The 22,367-nt window shown below is 46.0% G+C and overlaps 1 protein-coding gene across 3 annotated transcripts in view; it reads left to right on the forward strand.

The window, feature by feature from the left end:
- Nucleotides 1-4,741: 4,741 nt before the first annotated feature.
- Nucleotides 4,742-22,367, forward strand: part of EPHA1 (EPH receptor A1) — a 67,325-nt gene continuing 49,699 nt past the window's right edge. The window contains exons 1-2 of one of the 3 annotated variants that reach the window (XM_044999966.1): nucleotides 4,742-4,859; nucleotides 13,706-13,773. Coding sequence is in view for 1 of the 3 variants with exons in the window: in XM_044999965.1 (XP_044855900.1) it covers nucleotides 5,095-5,191; nucleotides 13,706-13,773 (165 nt within the window). In the remaining 2 variants the exon portion in view is untranslated. The other 2 variants (XM_044999965.1, XM_044999972.1) reach the window with 2 other exon arrangements.

A 22,367-nucleotide genomic window follows, 5' to 3' on the forward strand; every position in this document is an offset into this window, starting at 1 on the left:
TGATAATATAACCCCATTTGTACAATTCATAATTGGGAGTGGGGCAAGAGGCTGTGCATTTCTTCCTCCACAATGAGGGAGGAGGTGGATTTCATAATATACCGTTGGGTCTGCACTCCTAGGGAAGTGGACACCTGAGTGCTAGGGCAAGTCCCTTAAGCTGAGTCTTCCCAGAGCTGATCTCAGTGTCTGTGTCATTCTGCAGTTGGGTGTGGCCCTGCCTGTGTGTTTGCTGGAGGAGGCTTAATGGCCAGGCTCAGCAAGACAGGTAAAAACGGCCCCAGGCTGGCAGAACAGGTAGGCCCAATGGTATCCCAGCACATCAGGTGTACTTAGATTTTAAACTCGTGTTTGAATTGGTCCTGTGCCTCCTTTCACACCTGCTGCAGCAATAGGTGCAGGTGTGGTGTAAACTGGGAGTTCTGGGAGCACCAGCAGACATTTCCATGCAGGAACTGCTCAGCAGCTCCCCTACTGACCATCTACTGCATCACAAGTGAAGAGAATTGCTCTGGTTGTTCCATTGCCAGCTTTCCTGCCCCAAGGATCACAGGATAGGAGCTTGACTGGCTCTGCCTGAGCCTACTGCTGGATGACTCCCTTTCCCAACAGCCACTCAGGGTAGCCCAGGAGAAGGGGGGAAAAGTGAATCAACAACCAATTACAGCTACTTGTTTCTCTGCCTCAGCCCTATTTAAAGTAGCCTGGGGGTTGTTCTAATTTGCACCAACTGGGTATAGTCCTCAATAGGCCATATGCCAACTGGGACTAGCCAGGACACAGTTTGTTCATGTCCCCCAGAGCAGACCATAGGCAGGTATAGGAGCCAGCTATGCCAGTACTACACCCACAGGAGGGTAGTACTTGGGGTATTGAGTGAATCCCCAAGGGAGAATTTACAGATGGCTTCCAGGGTTACCAGCTCTTATGATTTTATTGCAAGTTGTGATTTTTGATGTATTTCTTAAAGCTTCAGCTCATGGAGTCAAAAGATTGCATGAAAATCTCAGCTTCCTTTCTAGAAGTAAATTTCTAGACCTCATGGTTGCAGAGAAAAGCTTGAAAACACAAAGCAAGTGCACCCTAAAGGTAAAGAAGGCAAATAAAAAGAAATACAATTTAAAAATAATCTCCTGGTTATGGGCCAATGTCATGGCTTATGATTTTTGAATGCTCAAGTGTGTCTGAGAATGAAGAGAGCAGAACAAGGCAAAGAATCTGCCTCTCTTTGAAATTCACTTACCTTAAATAATGTGGGACCTTCAGGCTAAAGTAGGTGAACAGCGGTGAGAAATTAAAGCCACTTGATGGCGCCAAGAGTCCATCCTCTGCAGAAGGACAGTAAAATTACTAAGATACTGCTGGGCAGACAGCTAAGAAACTTTCGGAGATAAAGAAATACTGGAAAGGTATGCTGTGGGGTATGTGGGTGAGGGAAGGGCAGGGACATAAGGAAGGACAAAAACTCTCCTGAAATAGACAGCAGTAAAGGTTGACAGAGAGAAATTGCAATTGTTTTCCTGTCAGTTACAAAATTAGCAGATGAGGGGAAGGCATTACAGGCCCTACAGCTGGGGTCTTGTTCCTCCTCCCCCACCTTCCCCTTCCCCTTCCCCTTCCCTAGGATATTGATAACTGCCTTAGACTTAAGTAGGAATATTGGTATCCTGCAGGGGAGAATTGGGCCCTTGGATCTCTAGATCATTTAGTACTGTCTGTCATAAAATCTTAACTGAAAAATGAATTCCAATTTGCAGTCACAGGGTTTGAGAATTGGCTAAATGATTGTAAAGAAAGAGCTGTGATAAATGCCAGTGTATCAATCTGGAGCATGGTATTTAATGAGGAACCACAGGGAGCAGTGTTGGGCCCTGACTTATTTATCATCAGTTATGATATAGAAGGATGAGCAAACAGAACACTGAAATTCACAAATCTTACTGAAATCAGGAGGAACAGCAAACACTAACAAGGACTGGAAAAATAGTTTAGAAGAGACCTAGAGAGCATAGGAGCCTGGGCAAAAACCAACAGACTAAGAAGCAAATTGAAAATATGAAACTAATACATTTGAATGGGGTTGGGAGATACACAGTGGAAGGAAGGAATGTGCAAAGCTGTGATACTGAGAAAGACCTAGAGGTGATAAGACACCAAATAGATTCTATTTTTGATCATCCAGAAAAGTACTAGGCACCAGATAGACATGACTTAGCAATGTGATATGACAGCAGAGAGACAATCCCCTTCTGAGCTGCACATGCAAAGGCATCATGTCAATGGAGCATTTCTATATGGCTGTGATGCACCTGCATCTAGAATACAATCCCTGATTCTGAGCACCACATTTCCCACAAAGATACTGACAAATCAGGGTGTTCAAAGAACAGCAACAAAGTGATCATGTGCCTGGAGGAAGTGAGTGAGGGAAGACTGAAAAAAATTGCTGAATATATGTCTATGACATGCTAACTATGTTTAAAAAACTATTGAGGCTTCACAGTCAGGCACTCAAATTAGGAAATGCCAGAATTAAGCTTTCCTGTGCAACCTTATTTTGGCTCATGTGTGTATGTATTTTTGCACAGTCTTTATCTGCATGATTGCATATTCTATTTTCCACAGGTCCTGCCTCATTCAGTGAACAGGATGGATGATAAAGAAACATAACTGAACTTTTTTCCCCAACCATCAAAGATCCTTTGGGGGATTTGGGTTTGAGTTTTGGATGGTTGGGTTCATTTCCTGTTTTATATTAAACTATTTGCCCTCAGCCCAGGTCTTAATGTGGGGTCACAGAGTGTTTTGTTTCACTATCTGGGCATACCCTAAGATAGTGAGCTACTGGTAGAAAATATATACAAAGAGCTAGCAAATTCCAGCACTTAAAGCAACAGTAAAGCCACTTGATGCTATTCCTGGCATTATGCCCCATAAACTAACTAGCTAAGACTCAAAAACCCTGTTGTTCAGACTCCCAATAGTTGGCTGGCTCTGGCTGATGATATGGCAACATAGAGAAATGACAGCCTTGTACAGAAGCCGTGGACAGGAAATTCCTGAACAGGTCATATCAGAGGGGTGGCTGTTTGATAAACTTGCTTCTAGAATTTCTGGAGTGTCCTTCTGAAGCTGTGAAAACACCATATACACAGATACACGTCTTACAGCGCTAAGGACCTAAACGCGAGTCCTCAGCTCTCTCTCTTCTTTTCCTCCTGCTGTGACTTCTTCCAACTGTTGAACCCAAACTAGAATTGTCATCCCCAGTGAAATCCCCCTCTCCTAATGCAGGTTCTCTCCATCTCCTCAGCACAATCTCTATCTCAGCCCTTGTCTATAGGGGTTGCCCCAATTTCAGATACTGATGACCCACCTTTGGTGTAGCTGCACCAGTGCAAACCCCTAGAGTAAGAAGGTAAGGTGCAATATTTGATCTGATGGAGCTTGAAATGGGTAAGCTCCACTGGTGTAAATTGCAGCTTTTCTTGTCTACACTTTGGTTTTACACTGGTGCAGCTGCAACAATAGCTGGAATGGGGCAAACCGCAATGGAGTCAAGGCCTAAGAGAGCAAACACTCTGGTAAAACTAGACAGGGAGAGAGTTCCCCATGATCCCCTTCATTCAGCCTATCTGCCAAGATTGTTGCTATTCCCTCCTGCTTTTTGGCCTTTCTTACTGAGACATCAGCCCCATCTGCTGCTTTTGCCGATACCAGATTCCAGCCATGTATGACATTTGCCTTTTTGGCCAATGCCAGGGCCTGAACCTGGGACTTGAAAAGATAAAAGCACGTGTATTGACAGCTAGAGCTAGGGTGACCAGATGTCCCGATTTTATAGGGACAGTCCTGATTTTTGGACTTTTTCTTATATAGACTCCTATTACTCCCCACCCCCTGTCCCGATTTTTCACATTTGCTATCTGGTCACCCTAGCTAGAGCTAATGATCAGGTTTAGTAATTGCAGCTGTAACAGCTACATTCTCTGTGGCTCAGCCATAAGAGGAGACGGTTAAGAGACATCGACTAAGATACACTGACCTATTGCATCTGAAGAAGTGGGTTTTTTACCCACGAAAGCTTGTGCCCAAATAAATCTGTTAGTCTTTAAGGTGCCACCGGACTCCTTGTTGTTTTTACTGACTAGTGGACAGTGCAGGAAAGTTTTGCATGATATTAGTGATTTGTGTGTTTAGAAACAGTCCAGGCAGTCAAAAGGTTTCAATGTCATCCTCTGTGATTTATCTCCTCATTTAGATGTGCCAGTCCCAGTATCTCCAATAGGACACACTAAAGCCAAACAAAAGTGGCACTGTCTTTTCTACCTAGTGCTCTGTCAACGAATGGAGTACACTGACAGGGGCGGCTCTACAAATTTGGCCGCCCCAAGCAGTCATGCCCAGGAGGCGCCCCCGAGCCGCGGGAGCAGCGGACCTCCCGCGGGCATGACTGCGGAAGGTCCGCTGCTCCCGGGGCTCCGGTGGACCTCCCGCAGGCATGACTACGGAAGGTCCGCCGGCCCAGCCTGCCGCCCCCCCGGGAAAGGGCCGCCCAAGGCGGGTGCTTGCCCCGCTGGGCTCTGGAGCCGGCCCTGTACACTGACCAGCTAAGGCCCTTTCACAGAGGTCACCAAGAAGCAGCTGGAACAACTTTCAGGTGGCAGGACGCATTGCTTTAATCCCGGATGGGGGCTATGGCAACGCTAGCCCAGAAGATGGCATCCAGGAGCCATGCACAGCATTGGAGCAAAGGTCGGGTGGAGGAACGATCGCGGGAATGGGTGGCTGGCTGCCTTTAAGGTGGATTTATTTGCCTGCCAGATGTGAAGTCTGTAACCAGCCCCTTTAAAGAGCAGGTAAAGCAGCAAGTGGGTAGGGAGAGAACTGGCTTCTCCACCCCTCGCTTTGGTCTTTCATCATAACTCCGGGCCAGGCAGGCAGGCAGGCAGATTTTGCAATGTGTGCGCTCCCGTCAGGAGGCTCCAGGAGCAGTTCACACAGGGAGCAAGTGCCAAGTGTCTAGGGCCTGAGCCAAGGAAGCAGAGACCCAGGGTGCAAGGGGCTGGGAGCAGGGCTTCCTCCCCGGGGACTATGGAGCTAAGATCCTCTGGCAGCAGGACAGGTCTCTCCACTGGGCTCTTTCTCCTGCTTTGTGCTTTCCTGCCTCCTGAGACACCTGGGAAAGAAGGTAAGGATAGTGCCTGGCCTCCCCCATCCCCCGAGAGCCGGGCCGGGCTCTGCCTCCAGCAACAGGAACCCCTACAGCTTGGCTGAGAGAGGGGTGGGAACGGAAGGTTCCTTGGGAGACCTGGGGAGGTGGGGGGTGGGAAGGAGAGACTCCTCGAAATAGGGAGGGAGGGAGTTGTAAAATTAAAACAGGGAATTGTGTGTGTGGAGGGGTGTGGGGAGACTGACAGGTGCGGTTTGCTCAGGAAACTAACGTCTGACTCCTTATTTTTCTTTGTGACTCTGTAAACTATTTTCACACTCCATGTGGGTGGGGAAGCAGTCATGATGCTGCAACTTCAGGGAACTGCACCTTCCCTCTCCCCTAGTCAGTTTTAAGCACAACACCTTAAAGCATTTGTAGGTCCAGAAAGGATTTTTCTCCTTTTGCATTTAACACAAGCTCTGGGGTTACAAGTTCAAACACAAACCAAATGAATAAATCCCCTCCCCCTCTCCCTGAGGAATCTCTCTGGGGACTGGGGGGAGTTAACACTTTCAGCAATAACAGTTCTTGTTTGATTTGTAGCTCTTGTGGAGATTTCTGCATTAGAAAACCCATCCGTACTGGTCTCCCCTTCCACTTCCTTGTGGCAGGGCGAGGAACCTGTGTGGGGGTTCATCTACTCTGCACAGCTTATCTACCCTGCCTGGTGCCTTCCCCTTGATCCCTGTCTCCCCCCCTCCCATTTCTCTTTCCTTTCCACCTCTTGGCCTGCCTCTGCTCCACTTCCCTTTCCTGCTTAGCTCCTTCTCCCTCCAGTCCCACCTAGCTCCTTTTGCTGGATGTAGTGATAGATACTCCTAGACAGTGTGGTCCTTGTGAGGGATTCAGAACCTGCGTAGAACAGGGTGGGGGGGGGATGATTCTCTACCTTCCTGAGAGGTTAAAGTGAACTTGTGGAACTGTCTGACCCTCCTTTACACTACCTGTCTCTATCACCTTTCTCTGCACATTTGTATGAGGGGCTTCAGTGTTCTCCTCTCCTACTGGAGTTGCTCTTCCCCTAGCACTCACTCAACTAGAAGAGCCATCCACCTCTGTGCAGATTAGGGTATGGGCCTCTCTCTGGCCCTGCTCTGGGCTTTATACTGGATGTGGTTCTCAGACACACTTTAAATAGGGTTCCAGATAAATAAGTTTCTAGACAGGTTTGGCTGTATCTGTCGCCGAGAGGGCCAGATTGGATTAGAACCTAAATTGGGCTCCAAGTGAACTCCAGGAACTGGCTTGTCTGTTGGAAGAATAGTTGGTGATAACATTTTGGGGACTGGATAACTTGTTCAAATACATCTGCCTTGCCTCCTTCACTAACAGTTCACCTGCCTCAGACTGTTTTGGTTTGGTTGTGGCTGCGATCCCTTCCTCAAGTCCAGACCCTAGAACATGTGTAGACATGCCCTGAGATGCTTTGAGCTGGGGTGCAATTTGCAGCTTGAGGAAACATACCCCTGCTGCTTCTGATCAAACTAGAGCTCTAAAAATAGAATGAGGCCACAGCAGCAGGATGGGTAGCCTCCCAGAGTATGTGCCCGTCCAAGGCACCAGGCATGGACTCAGCTGCGGCTACAGTATATGCCTAGAGTCTCTACTGGATAGGCACCTGGGTCAGCTAGCCCCAGATGCCAGCCACGGCAGCTACCTTTTTCTTTTTTTTGGCACACTAGTTCAATCAGAGACAGTGCAGGTATGTCTCCTTGCGCTGGGGATCGTGCTCCCAGCCCAAAGGGTAGACATACCCTAACAGGACTCATCCCCACTGCTCATATCCCCTGACTCTGTTTGGGTCCCAGTGTGGATGGGGCCTTTATTTCTTTTGGAGAGAGTCTCTCCCTCACTATATGCCACATAACAGTGAGACTTCCACATGTTAGGGGATGGGCAGCCAAGCTCTCTGCCCCACCAGTGTGCCCTCTGTCCCCTAATATCTTAACTTTGCAAGTCAGTGGCTCAACGCTACCTTCCCTCCACCTCCATGCAGCATCCAAATTTTGAGCCTTGTGGGTGGAGACCTGCCTTGCTGGTGCACTGTCCATGGGGGCAGGCAGTGCATGTATGTGTTCCCACCACAACTCACAGCAACTATCCTGTACTACCAGATGGCACTCCAAGGCAGCATGAGCTTCTGCACAGCTGGGTCCTGTCCTTGCCCAGAAAGCTCTTAAATCTCTCTTGCTCACTACAGTATTTTTCTCCTCACCCTACCCTTATAAAAACTGTCTCTTCCCCATCACTTTATCCTGCCCCTTACTTGTGTAGGGTAAATATTGTGTCCTCTAGGAAGTGACTGGAGAGAAGAGCACCTCGTGCAGATAGGATTTGGGACTTCCAGTACTGTGGAAGTGTTATCACCGCAAAAGTCCCAGAGGGAATAGAGTGGAGAGGGGAAGAAGAAGGGAGGGGTACAAGTATTCATGGCCCTATCTCTGATTCTGGGCCATGCCCTGCTTCCTCATTCCACACGTCTCTTACACGCTTTCTCCTGGACTTTACACTCTGCTGGCTGTAGAATCATAGAATATCAGGGTTGGAAGGAATCTCAGGAGGTATCTAGTCCAATCCCCTGCTCAAAGCAGGACCAACCCCAACTAAATCATCCCAGCCAGGGCTCTGTCAAGCTGTGAAAGCCAGGGCTGTGTCAAGCCAGGCCTTAAAAACTTCTAAGGATGCAGATTCCACCACCTGCATAGGTAACCTATTCCAGTGCTACACCACCCTTCTAGTGAAAAAGTTTTTCCTAATATCCAACCTAGACCTCCCCGACTGCAACTTGAGACCATGGCTCCTTGTTCTATCCTTGTTCTGTAACTGTCAGGCAACACTGATCTAGTCAGGGGCAGCAAAAGAGAGATTCCGGCTCTTTAAATGGCACTTTATCACCCCCAGTTCTTTCCCAGTCCAACTGGATATGGCCCTCAGAGTGAAGCTAGTGGAAATTGACAGGGCATCTTCAGGGATTTTTCTCTGTGCTGCAAAAGTGTAATTCTCAGGCCACGTTTATACTAGGAGCGCTTTGCTCGTATAGCTGACCTGGAATAGTGAGGATGCAGCTTATACCAGCAAAACTATTCTTTGCTGGTATAGTTTATTCCTGGGCACAACCCACACCCCAAGACAAAGCAGTAGACTTAGCAGGATTCAGGTTTTATTTTTTGATCATTTAGATGGATAATAGCAATGTTTATTTTTAAGCAGTTTTTCAATGCTTATCAATTTAAATTTTCACAGTAGTAGAAAATTATTGGGGGGGGGGATCAGACAAGAATTATTTAATGACCATAGATGTTGAGATGCAAAAAGTTAAAGCTTTATAATTGCTAAAACACAAATTGTCAAGATCACATAGCAAAATATAAAAAGTAAATATCCTTAAATCAAACTCTAGTAAGTTCTCAAGCAGCATTTTTTTACTTTGCCTAACTGAACATTTTGATTATCAATGGAAATATTTTTTCGTCAGTTTCTGTGAATTGTGACTAACATTGACCAATAAAAATCTAATCCTTCCAAGCCTAAAAACAAGCAATACATGGAAGAGTGCAGTTCTGCTGGTATAACTGTATCTACACTAGGGACTTTTGTCAGCACAGCTCTGTTGATCAGGGAACACTCCTCTTCATACCTTGGCCAACAGAGCCAGCAAAGTTTTATAGTGTAGGCCTGGCCTCAGGATTCCCAACTACAAAAGCATTCAACAATCATGAGCCAAGCCTCAAAAAATCATGAGACTGGCTTCTAGATCCCAAGACTTTAGGGTGCACTCAGATCACGTTTTCATTTTTTTCACAGCAGCCATGAGGGATGGAAACTAAACTGAAAGCAGGATTCTCACTTAATCACATGCTTTCCAGGAGTCAAGAGACTAAGAAAAACACCAAACAGCTTGAGACTCATGAGAAAACCATGAGAAGTGGCAATACTGCATTCTGCAGCCCTTGCACACTTGCTGAGTTAACTACTGCATGAAGCAGTTGAGGCAGTGCATTTGGAGGGGAAAGGGATGAAAGGTGGTGGTCATAGGATGCAAAAGTCAGAGGAGAGAAGATAAGTTGAACACTGTGGGTATGAGGGATGGGAGATGGAAGGTTAGTGAGGGAGATATTGGGATATGGGGGGAAGTGAATGCTGAGACAAAGCTTGTACATTTCTTTCTTATTCCCATCCCTGAACATGGAGGAGATCTTTGAGTTAAAGATCTCCCCATGGAAATACAGAGGGAGAGGAGAGATCCGAAGAAGTGGGTATTCACCCACGAAAGCTCATGCTGCAAAACGTCTGTTAGTCTATAAGGTGCCACAGGATTCTTTGCTGCTTCTAAGTCGTTGTGGACAGTCGATACTAAAACACAGCTGACAGAAACACTCCCACTGGAGACTCAAATTAGGGCTGATACTGTCCTGTATTTGTCCTGGAAATTAATTAGTTAATGTTAGTACAGCCCTTTGCACCTTCAAAGCACTGATAAAGTTTTCACTGTTATAGGTTTCAGAGTAGCAGCCGTGTTAGTCTGTATCCGCAAAAAGAACAGGAGTACTTGTGGCACCTTAGAGACTAACAAATTTATTCGAGCATAAGCTTCCGATGAAGTGGGCTGTAGCCCACGAAAGCTTATGCTCAAATAAATTTGTTAGTCTCTAAGGTGCCACAAGTACTCCTGTTCTTTTCACTGTTATAGTTTGCCATAAAGAAAGAAAGCTCTATAATTTCAGTAGGGAAAAGAAAACCAGAGTAAAGACTGCAGGAGAGGGAGAGAGAATCATAGAATCTCAGGGTTGGAAGGGACCTCAGGAGGTCATCTAGTCCAACCCCCTGCTCAAAGCAGGACCAAACCCAACTAAATCATCCCAGCCAGGGCTTTGTCAAGCCTGACCTTAAAAACCTCTAAGGAAGGAGATTCCACCACCTCCCTAGGTAACCCATTCCAGTTCTTCACCACCCTACTAGTGAAAAAGTTTTTCCTAATATCCAACCTAAACCTCCCCCTCTGCAACTTGAGACCATTACTCCTTGTTCTGTCATCTTCTACCACTGAGAACAGTCTAGATCCATCCTCTTTGGAACCCCCTTTCAGGTAGTTGAAAGCAGCTATCAAATCCCCCCTCATTCTTCTCTTCTGCAGGCTAAACAATCCCAGTTCCCTCAGCCTCTCCTCATAAGTCATGTGTTCCAGCCCCCTAATCATTTTTGTTGCCCTCCGCTGGACTCTCTCCAATTTATCCACATCCTTCTTGTAGTGTGGGGCCCAAAACTGGACACAGTACTCCAGATGAGGCCTCACCAGTGCTGAATAGAGGGGAATGATCACATCCCTCGATCTGCTGGAAATGCCCCTACTTATACAACCCAAAATGCCATTAGCCTTCTTGGCAACAAGGGCACACTGTTGACTCATATTCAGCTTTTCGTCCACCGTAACCCCTAGGTTCTTTTCTGCAGAACTGCTGCCCAGCCATTCGGTCCCTAGTCTATAGCAGTACATGGGATTCTTCCGTCCTAAGTGCAGGACTGTGCACTTGTCCTTGTTGAACCTCATCATATTTCTTTTGGCCCAATCCTCTAATTTGTCTAGGTCCCTCCGTATCCTATCCCTACCCTCCAGCATATCAACCACTCCTCCCAGGTTAGTGTCATCTGCAAACTTGCTAAGGGTGCAGTCCACACCATCCTCCAGATCGTTAATGAAGATATTGAACAAAACCGGCCCCAGCACCGACCCTTGGGGCACTCCACTTGATACCGGCTGCCAACTAGACATGGAACCATTGATCACTACCCGTTGAGCCCGACCATCTAGCCAGTTTTCTATCCACCTTACCGTCCATTCATCCAGCCCAGACTTCTTTAACTTGCTGGCAAGAATACTGTGGGAGACTGTATCAAAAGCTTTGCTAAAGTTCAGAAATAGCACATCCACTGCTTTCCCCTCATCCACAGAGCCGGTTATCTCATCATAGAAGGCAATTAGGTTAGTCAGGCATGACTTGCCCTTGGTGAATCCATGCTGATTGTTCCTGATCACTTTCCCCTCCTTTAAGTGGTTCAAAATTGATTCCTTGAGGACCTGTTCCATGATTTTTCCAGGGACTGAGGTGAGACTGACTGGCCTGTAGTTCCCTGGATCTTCCTTCTTCCCTTTTTTAAAGATGGGCACTACATTAGCTTTTTTCCAGTCATCCGGGACCTCCCCCGATCGCCATGATTTTTCAAAGATAATGGCCAATGGCTCTGCAATCTCATCGGCCAACTCCTTTAGCACCCTCGGATGCAGTGCATCCGGCCCCATGGACTTGTGCTCGTCCAGCTTTTCTAAATAGTCCTGAACTACTTCCTTTTCCACAGAGAGCTGGTCACCTCCTCCCCATACCGTGCTGCAGAGTGCAGCTGTCTGGGAACTGACCTTGTCTGTGAAGACAGAGGCAAAAAAAGCATTGAGTACACTAGCTTTCTCCACATCCTCTGTCACTAGGTTCCCTCCCTCATTCAGCAAGGGGCCCACACTTTCCTTGACTTTCTTCTTGTTGCTAACATACCTGAAGAAACCCTTCTTGTTACTCCTAACATCTCCGGCTAGCTGCAACTCCAAGTGTGATTTGGCCTTCCCGATTTCACTCCTGCATGCCTGAGCAATACTTTTATACTTCTCCCTGGTTATTTGTCCAATCTTCCACTTCTTGTAAGCTGTTTTTTTGTGTTTAAGACGAGCAAGGATTTCACTGTTGAGCCAAGCTGGTCGCCTGCCTTATTTACTTTTCTTCCTACACATCGGGATGGTTTGTTCCTGCAACCTCAATAAGGATTCTTTAAAATACAGCCAGCTTTCCTCGACTCCTTTCCCCGTCATGTTATTCTCCCAGGGGACCTTGCCCATCAGTTCCCTGAGGGAGTCGAAGTCTGCTTTTCTGAAGTCCAGGGTCTCTGTTCTACTGCTCTCCTTTCTTCCTTGTGTCAGGATCCTGAACTCGACCATCTCATGGTCACTGTCTCCCAGGTTCCCATCCACTATTGCTTCCTCTATAATTCTTCCCTGTTTGTGAGCAGCAGGTCAAGTAGAGCTCTGCCCCTAGTTGGTTCCTCCAGCACTTGGACCAGGAAATTGTCCCCTACACTTTCCAGAAACTTCCTGGATTGTCTGTGTACTGCTGTATTGCTCTCCCAGCAGATATCAGTGTTTGTCTCTGCAACCAGCTACATCTGGGCTGAATGCAAAATGACAGCTTCCCCTGCAGACAGGAAGACTCCTAGAAACTTAAATACAAAAACAAAATAACAGTTGGATGGCTCCATATGTAGGGGAGATGATACATCCATAAATTAGCTGCTAAAGGCTCTTGCTTGCTGTGAGTGATGCAGTGGAGGCTACACTCTTCGGGCTTGGCTACACTTACAAATTTGCAGCGCTGCAGCAGGGTGTGAAAACACACCCTCTCCAGCGCTGCAAATTGCGGCACTGCAAAGCGGCTGTGTGGTCAAAGCCCCAGCGCTGGGAGCGCGGCTCCCAGCGCTGTACGTTTTTCCCCACAGGGAGGTGGAGTACGGACAGCGCTGGGAGACCTCTCTCCCAGCGCTGGTGCTTTGACTACACTTAGCGCTTCAAAGCGCTGCCGCCGCAGCGCTACCGCGGCAGCGCTTTGAAGTGCTAAGTGTAGCCACAGCCTTTATGTGTCAAGTATCAGAGGGGTAGCCGTGTTAGTCTGGTTCTGTAGAAGCAGCAAAGAATCCTGTGGCACCTTATAGACTAACAGACGTTTTGCAGCATGAGCTTTCGTGGGTGAATACCCACTTCTTCGGATGCGGATACCCACATTCTTCATGTGGTCTCTTTACACTGTACCTTCCCATGACCCTCCTTCCTCTCCTTCCCCAGCCCTGGCTAGTTCCCTGAGGCAACACTAATTGATCTTTTGTGGTGGTAATTTGTTCAGTCACTTCAGCACTTATCTCTTTTCATCCCTCTGTCTGTGCTTCTTCTATTCTGAAGGGAGATTCTTGGAAAGGATTCCATTACCAGGCCAGTTTTGGGGCATTGCATTCCCATTTTAATTCATCCCAGCATCCAGTACCCATTTAAGGGGGTGGGGAAGCACTGAGAGGAAGCTTACTCTGCTAAGCTTCACGAAAGGCTGCTCTTCAAGCATGTTGGGTAGCTGCAGTGTTACTGAGATCTATGCTATCCTTCATCTAGCTGTGCTGTTGCGTGGGTTGAGGGAAAAGTGTGGGTTTGGGGACAAAGGCAAAGATTCTTCATGCTCTTTTCCTGGCTGGAGAAGAAAGAACTGGGGAGAGATGATGTGGCTATGAATTGTGGGGCAGAACTGCAGACATTGCTGAATGACCTGGATACAGTCACAGTGAATAGAATGGGGAAAGTCAAAAGCAGTAGTGACCTAAGAAGCAATGACAGAATGGGAAGGCTCTCTATGCCTCTTCCATAAACCGTGGGAGTTGGGTTTCTCATCCTTTCCTTCTGGCTTGCAGTGAATCTCCTGGACACAAGCACTGCACAGAGTGAACTGGGCTGGCTTCCGGATCCTCCAGAAACAGGGGTGAGTACTATGCTGGGGAAGGAAGGGCAGAACTCTGGAGTATTGTCTGCCGTGGAGAGAAATCAAGGATTAATTCCAAAAAGGGACTCTTAGGGCTTGGCTACGCTTGCGAGTTAGAGCACATTAAAGTGCCCTAGCTCACTACCCGTCCACACTGGCAAGGCACGTAGAGTGCTCTGACTCCGCAGCTGGAGCGCTCCTGATACTCCACCTCGGCGAGAGGAATAACGTTTGATGTGCCCTCACTGGAGCGCTGCAGTGCCAGTGTGAACAGGATGTTGCATTGGTGCACTCTGATCAGCCTCCGGAAACATCCCATAATCCCCTTAAGTCAAGTGGCCACTCTTGTCATTGTTTTGAATCACTGCAGCAATGTGGATATGCCCTTTGAAAGCTCCATTTGGCTGCTTATCTACTCCGAGACAAAGCAACCATTAGTGTGGAATGCGAAATGCAGTGTGTGAAAGAGAGAGGTGGGGGAGAGAGGGGGTCTGCTGCTGTGTGAACTTACTAGACAGTATGCTGACATGGTCTCAGCCCCTCCAAAACCCACCCTCTCTGCCCCCACATACACACAACACACTCTCTGTCACACTCCACCCCACCCTCACCCCCCATTTGAAAAGCATGTTGCAGTCACTTGCATGCTGGGATAGCTGCCCATAATGCACCGCTCCCAATGCTACTGCAAGTGCCGCAAATGTGGGCATGCCAGTGTGCTTGAAGCTGTCAGTGTGGGCAGACTGCAGCACTTTCCCTACTGCGCTCTCCGAAGGCGGGTTTAACTGAAAGCGCTCTACATCAGCAAGTGAAGCCATGCCCTTAGTCTTAGCCTTAGTCCTGCCTTGCAGCTCCCCATAGTATTTCATTCCTGGCCTCCCCACACAGCTCTGCCAATGCCCCTCAGTCCTGCCCTGCAGCCCCCCTGTTAGTCTCGTGCCATGGATCCCATTACTAAGGAAATATAATAATGTTACTTTTTAGTGATTATTGGCAGTTGGTATTTAAATAAGAAATCTTTCAAATGGATTCATATGTTGAATCTAAATACAGGAGAAGGAAGAATAAAACTGATGTCCTATCTTGTCACCTGAGTTCCTCTGTCTCTTGTTGCAAGTACAGTGTGTGCTTCCCACCCCCATTGACATACCCATGACAGAACTACTTCCATTCCTAATGATTTTGAAGAATCTTGAACAATTTGAAAATAAGTGGGAATTTCTGTTCACTCCCTCTCAGGGCCTTACTGGTTGTAAACTGAATATATTGGATCATTAATTGACTGTGAACAATCAGTTGAGAGACTGCCTCATGGAGAAGCAGTATGGTCTAGTGCAGTGGTCTCCAACCTTTTTATGCCCAAGATCACTTTTTGAATCAAAGGGCAACCAAGGATCTACCCCCACCCCTTCCCTCAGGCCTCACCCCTTCCCCCAAGCTCCGCCCCACTCACTTCATTTCTCCCCCCCCCCCCGCCATTGCTCACTCTCCCCCACCCTCACTCCCTTTCACCGGACTGGGGTATGGGGTTGGGGTTCGGGAGAGGGTGCAGGCTCTGGGCTGGGGCTGAGGGGTTCACAGTGTGGGAGGGGGCTCTGGGCTGAGCCTGGGGCATGGCGTTGGGGTACAGGAGGGAGTGAGAGGTGCAAGCTCTAGGAGGGAGTTTGGGTGCAGAAGGAGGCTCCAGGCTGGGACAGTGTTGGGGTGCAGAAGGGGGTACAGGGTGCTTGCTCTGGGAGGGGGGTCAGGGCTGAGGCTTGGGGTGCAAGAGGGGGTTTGGGATGCAGAAGGTGGTATGGGGTGATGGCTCTGGGAGGGGGCTCAGGGTTGGGGTGCAGGAGGGGGCTTGGGATGCTGGCTCCAGGAGAGGGCTCAGGGCTGGGGCTTTGGGTGCAGCCTCCCGCCAGGCAGCATTTACCTCTGGCAGCTCCCAATAGGCGGCGGGAGCAGTGAGGCTAAGGCAGGGTAACTGCCTACCGCGGCCCCACACCACTCCCGGAAGGGGCCAACGCACACCTGCAGTCTCTGGGGGAGGGACAGAGGGCACGTAGCTCCATGAGCTGCCCCGTCTCTGCAAGCACTAATGGGAGCAGCATGCAGAGGGAGACCCCTGGCTGCAGAGCCATGCTGGCTACTTCCAGGGGCAGCATGGGACCAGGATAGGCCTTAGCTGCAGCCACGCTGCACCGCTGGAGATCACGATCGACTGGGAGATCCTCTAGGATCAACCAGTCAATCATGACTGACCGGTTGGTGATCACTGGTCTAGTGGATAGAGCCTTAGACTGGAATTCAGGAGACCGGGGTTCTAGTTCTGCTTGTGTTACTGGCCTGCTGGGTGACCTTGGGTAAGTCACATTGCTCTGTGCCTCAGTTTCCCTATCTGTAAAATGGGAATAGGGATACTGGCCTCATTTTTAAAGTGCTTTGAGATCTATTATTATTACAAATCATAATATGACTCTTCTAGTTGCCAGCACTACAAACTCTGACCTGGCATTTACACATCTCACAGAGTGCTTGGTTTTCTTCTGCTCTTATCTGTTATGTACAAACAAAGCAAGCATGTTGTGATGGGTTGGATGTGCCAAGACTACTTCTGCTCCTGTTTCCCCTGCCAGCTCAGGACTCCAGCACCCTGTCTTGCTGAGCCAGACACTCCCGTCTGCTCCAACAAAGACCCAGGGCCTGAATTACCTGCCCCAAAGCTGCAGGTTTACCTGAAAACAGCTCACAGAAGTGTGCTTGTCTTTAGCACTCAGATGCCCAACTCCCAATGGGGTCTAAGCCCAAATAAATTCGCTTTACCCTGAATAAAGCTTATGCAGGGTAAACTCATAAATTGTTCGCCCTCTATAACACTGATAGAGAGATACGCACAGTTGTTTGCTCCCCCAGGTATTAATGCATACTCTGAGTTAATTAATAAGTTAAAAGTGATTTTATTAAATACAGAAAGTAGGATGTAAGTGGTTCCAAGTAGTAACAGACAGAACAAAGTAAGTCACCAAACAAAATAAAATAAAATGCACAAATCTGTGTCTAATCAAACTGAATACAGATAATCTCACCTTCAGAGATGCTTCAGTAAGTTTTTGATTCAGACTGGACACCTTCCAGGCCTGGGCACAGTTCTTTCCCCTGCTACAGCTCTCGTTCCAGCTCAGGTGGTAGCTAGGGGATTTTTCATGATGGCTCCACTCTCGCTTTGTTCTCTTCCCTTTATCTTTTGCATAAGGCGGGAATCCTTTGTCACTCTCTGTGTTCTCACCCCCTCCTTCTCAATGGAAAGACACCAGGTTAAAGATCACAGGTTTCAGAGTAGCAGCCATGTTAGTCTGTATCCGCAAAAAGAACAGGAGTACCTGTGGCACCTTAGAGACTAACAAATTTATTTCAGCATGAGCTTTACAAGTGAGCTGTAGTGCACGAAAGCTCATGCTGAAATAAATTTGTTAGTCTCTAAGGTGCCACAGGTACTCCTGTTCTTTTTGCAGGTTAAAGATGGATTCCAGTTCAGGTGACATGATTACATGTCACTGCAAGACTTCATTACCCATTTGCCAGCACACACATATACAGGAAGACTTGCAGGTAAAACACAGCCATTTGCAGACAATGGTCCTAGTTAATGGGAGTCATCAAGATTCCAAACCACCATTAATCGTTCACACTTTACATAATTACAATAGGCCCTCAGAGTTATATTTCATATTTCTTGTTTCAGATACAAGAGTGGTACATTTATATAAATAGGATGATCACACTCAGTAGATTCTAAGCTTTGTAATGATACCTTACAAGAGACCTTTTGCATGAAGCATATTCCAGTTACATTATATTCACTTATTAAATTTTTATAAAACCATATAGACTGCACAATGTCACACATGTACTGTCTGTAAAATGACTTTTGTTTTAGATCAAAACTAAATAAATAAGAGAACAAAAATAAAGACTCTGTGATAAGACGGCATGGGTTTTTTGTCTTCTCCATAATGTCTGAACTGAACACAAAATAGCAGATGCCTTCAGCAGACTACCAGAAAGTTAAAGATGCACTATGCATAAAATGAAGTGCTGCATAGCCACATGCCATTACCACAGGAAGGGTGTCACTAGTTGGCACCAAGATAATATCTTAATCTGCATAGGATAAGCCTGCAGAGCCAGCTTTGGTAATGACTATCCAAAGAGCAGCAACGAAAATAATGTCCCTTCTCTATGTTTCTTGGGAGCTGGGAATACAGTTACAGGGCATGACAATTCCTATGCAATAACCCCACCCCCACCAGTGTGATCACAGTTATATCAGTATAAATGTGCTTGTACCAGTATAACTTATTCCAGCTTAAGAAGCAGAATAAGCTAGCAGAACTGCATCCATACTAGGGCTTTTACCAATATTACTATTTTGTTTAACCAAAATAGTTATGCCAGTAACACTTCTCAGTCTTTTCCCCTGCCTTGCCACCACCTTGTGGCTTTGACTAATATAGTATTCCCAGTTGGCTAATGGGGAGTACTGAATCCAAATGTTTCACTCCAGTAGATTGGTAGCAATATAAACCCCACTTTGGACTCTTGGACACTGAAGAGAAGGTATGCAGCCCCAGCTGTTGAAAGAAAAGCCTAGGATCAGGCAGCAGGGAGTGAGGAGTGCCAGTTTTGAGTAAGGGAATTTGGGAGATGGAGTGGTGTAGAGAGAACAAACTCTGTCTGTTAGTGGCAAAGTAATTTTTTGAGTAGGTTTTGCCAGGTGTCACAATGTTTGGTGTCGGGGGGGAGTTTCCCAAAGCCCCAGCTGCTTGCATCAAGAGATTGCATAAATATCTCACCTTCCATTTAAAAAAAGTTTCTAGCCCTTGTGGTTGCAAAGAAATGCTGGAGAATGTGACCCGCTTGTACCCCAAAGGCTCAGAAATCAAAGGCAAAGAGAAGAGCCCATATATTTTGAAATCTCATTATATCTGGCGCCTGACTCATGATTCTTGAACAGACAGGGTTGGCAATAATAGGTTCATCTGTACATATTGGGCAGCAAATATTCTTAGAGCACTGAGAGATCCAGGTTGCCAGATGTGTTTTATGGAGACTTTTACAGAACAGTCAACAAACACAAACTGTCTTTTTAACCTGCCTGCTTGCAAAATGACCTGTACAGTACAGCAGAGAGTGATAGTGACTTAACTGCAATGTGCATTCAAAAGGCTTCCATGGTTGTATTCACCCAAGAGTTCTGAAGGAATTCAAATGTGAAACTGCAGAACTTCTAATTGTACTATCTAGCCTATCATTTAAATCAGCTTCTTTATCACTTGACTGGAGGATAGATAATGTGACATCCATTTTTTAAAAGGCTCCAAAGGCAATTCTGGCAATTATAGGCCAGTAAGCCTAACTTCAGTACCAGGCAAATTGGTTATAACTATTGTAAAGAACAGAATTATCAGGCACATAGATTAACCCAATTTGTTGGGGAAGAGTCAACATAGCTTTTGTAAAGGGAAATCATGCCTCACCAATCTATTAGAATTCTCTGAGGGGATAAACAAACATGTGGACAAGGGTGAACCAGTGGATATAATGCATTTGGACTTTCAGAAAGCCTTTGAAAGGTCCCTAACCAAGGTCTCATAAGAAAAGTAAGCTGTCATGGGATAACAGGGAAGGTCCTCTCATGGATTAGTAACTGGTTAAAAGACAGAAAACAAAGGGTAGGAATAAACGGTCAATATTCAGAATGGAGAGAGGTAAATAGTGGTGTTTGTACTGGGGCCAGTGCTGTTCAACATTCTCATAAATGATCTGAAAAAAAGGGATAACAATGAGATGGCAAAATTTGCAGATGATACAAAATTACTTAGGATATTTAAGTTTAAAACAGAGTTAAAAAGGGATCTCACAAAACTGGGTGAATGGGCAACAAAATGGCAGATGAAATTCAGTGTTGATATATGAAGTAATGCACATTAGAAAACATAATCCCATGGGCTCTATATTAGCTGTTACCACTCAAGGAAGAGATCTTGGAGTTATTGTGGATAGTTCTCTGAAAACATCTCAATGTTCAGCGGCAGTCAAAGAAGCTAACAGAATGTTAGGAACCATTAAGAAAGGGGTAGAAAATAAGACAGAAAATATCATAATGCCACTATATAAATCCATGGTATGTCCACACCTTGAATACTGTGTGCAGTTCTGGTCACCCCGTCTTAAAAAAGATATATTAAAATAGGAAAAGGTACAGAGAAGGGCAACAAAAATGATTAAAGGTATGGAACAGTTTCTGTATGAGCAGAGAATAAAAAACTGGGACTTTTCAGTTTGGAAAAGAGACAATTAATTGGGGATATGACAAAGGTCTATACAATCATGAATGGTGTGGAGAAAGTGAATAAGGAAGTGTTATTTACACTTTCACATAATACAAGAACCAGGGGTCACCCGATGAAATTAATAGGCAGCTGGTTTAAAATAAGCAAAAGGAAGTAATTCTTCACACAATGCACAGTTAACCTGTGGAACTTGTTGCCAAGGGATGTTGTGAAGGCCAAAACTATAGCAGGGTTCAAAATAGAATTAAATAAGTTCATGTAGGACAGGTCCATCAATGACTATTAGCCAAGATGGTCAGGGATGCAGTCCCATGCTTTGGGTGTCCCTAGCCTCTGATTGCTAGAAGTTGGAAGCGGATGACAGGGGATGGATCATACAGAAGCTAAGTTGACTTGTGGCATAAAGAATGTTTGAAAGCTAACATCTATACAGGAGCAAAGAAAGGATTCATTGCCTCCACCCATAAATCTTTAAAGGTCTCATCAGTGGTGGATAACCTGGAGCTTTCAAGTTGTCTTCTGTCTGCTTAGCTATAGAGGCAGCAAGCATTTCTTGCTGGGAGGAATTTTCAGTTTACTTTGTGGATAAGGTAGCAAGAAATGCTTGCTGCCTCTATAGCTAAGCAGACAGAAGACAACTTGAAAACTCCAGGTTATCCACCACTGATGAGACCTTTGAAGATTTATGGGTGGAGGCAATGAATCCTTTCTTTGCTCCTGTATAGATGTTAGCTTTCAAACATTCTTTATGCCACAAGTCAACTTCGCTTAGGCCACAGTTTCACCACAAGGTTCTCTAACCATCACCGCTCTCTTGTAACTATTTCAGAGTTAATTGTCTTTTCTCAAGGAGTTTATCAGAGGGTTAGGAAATATTTTGTCGTGTCTATGAGTCTCTGAGCTAGTGAATCCAGTAAAGCATTGTGAGGTCTGTTGTGATATTCTCACAATGCAAAAGACAGATCCCTTGAATTCATCAAGACTCTTTAAATCAAGTCCTTTGTTATTTGTCTTGACTTTTCTCCTAACAAACTAAACTGTACAGATTGGCATGGGGTACTTGAACTGACATACTTCAAGAATGACTGAATTGATCCAGTCATGTACTGTGTTATCTGTTATGAATTCATCTGTAATCCTAAAAGTAAGCAAACTGATTTACAACACATTTATTATCCTGCTACTTGGTGTGTTGTAGAATAACACAATTTTTAAAACAACAGTAATCTTTTTCTTTAACACAAATAGATTTACATCAACTTTGGATCAAGGATTATGGTTTTTCTTTCAAAAGTTTACAACTGAACATTGACTTAATTCAGCTTTGAAACTTTACTATGCAGAAGAAAAATGCTGCTTTTAATCATCTTAATATAAGTGAAACAAGCACAGAAACAGTTTCCTTACTTTGTCAAAGCTTTTTCTAAACTTTCCCTTTATTTTTTTAGTAATTTACATTGAACACAGTACAATGCTGTATTTGCTTCTTTTTTTTTTTTTTTATTGGACTCTGCTGCCTGAATGTGTACTTCTGGTTCCAAATAAGGTGTGTGTTTGACTGGTCAGGTTGTAACTCTGGTGTTCATAACTCTAAGGTTCTACTGTAGTTTCATTTTGACACCCGGTAATAAGGGTGTGCACCTCATCCCAGTCACCTGAACCCGGTCAGAGTCACGAGGCGGTGAGCAAGTCACTATCGCTCATTCCAGCCATTACTGTTGTGAAAAGTTATGGCTTGATGCAGGAATTACTGTGTGAGGTTCTATGGCCTGTGTTACACAGGAGGTCAGACTTGATGATCACAATGGTCCCTCCTGGCCTTGGAATCTATGAATAGGACAACTTCAGCAGTAGACAGAATTGTCAGATTTTCTTTGCCACTGTTAGTCTGGTGTTCAGTCCCAGACATTGCATAGGCACTGCGTTGGTCAATTATTTTCTTCTGGTGGTAGGCGAAGATCAAGGATCCATGACCTGTCAGCAGCCTTTGATACCATTGACCACGAGGTATTGTTTACATGTCTGCTGACCTTGACTAGGGTAGACAGTGTCCCTCTAAAAGTGAGTCAATCCTTCCCTTTCTGAGAGGTCCCAAAGGGTAGTGTTAACTGATTTCTCGTCTGCCTTGAGGGTGCTCTCAAGCAGGATATCGGAGGGCAGTATAATCACTCCTGCTCAATAGGTAGACACTGTCATTAGGGGAGATAGGGAGGCAGTGTGGGCTGTGCTACCTTCCCTATGCAGCTAAATACCAGC

This window comes from Mauremys mutica, chromosome 1 (genome assembly GCF_020497125.1).
Source record: "Mauremys mutica isolate MM-2020 ecotype Southern chromosome 1, ASM2049712v1, whole genome shotgun sequence".
NCBI classification, from domain to species: domain Eukaryota; kingdom Metazoa; phylum Chordata; order Testudines; family Geoemydidae; genus Mauremys; species Mauremys mutica.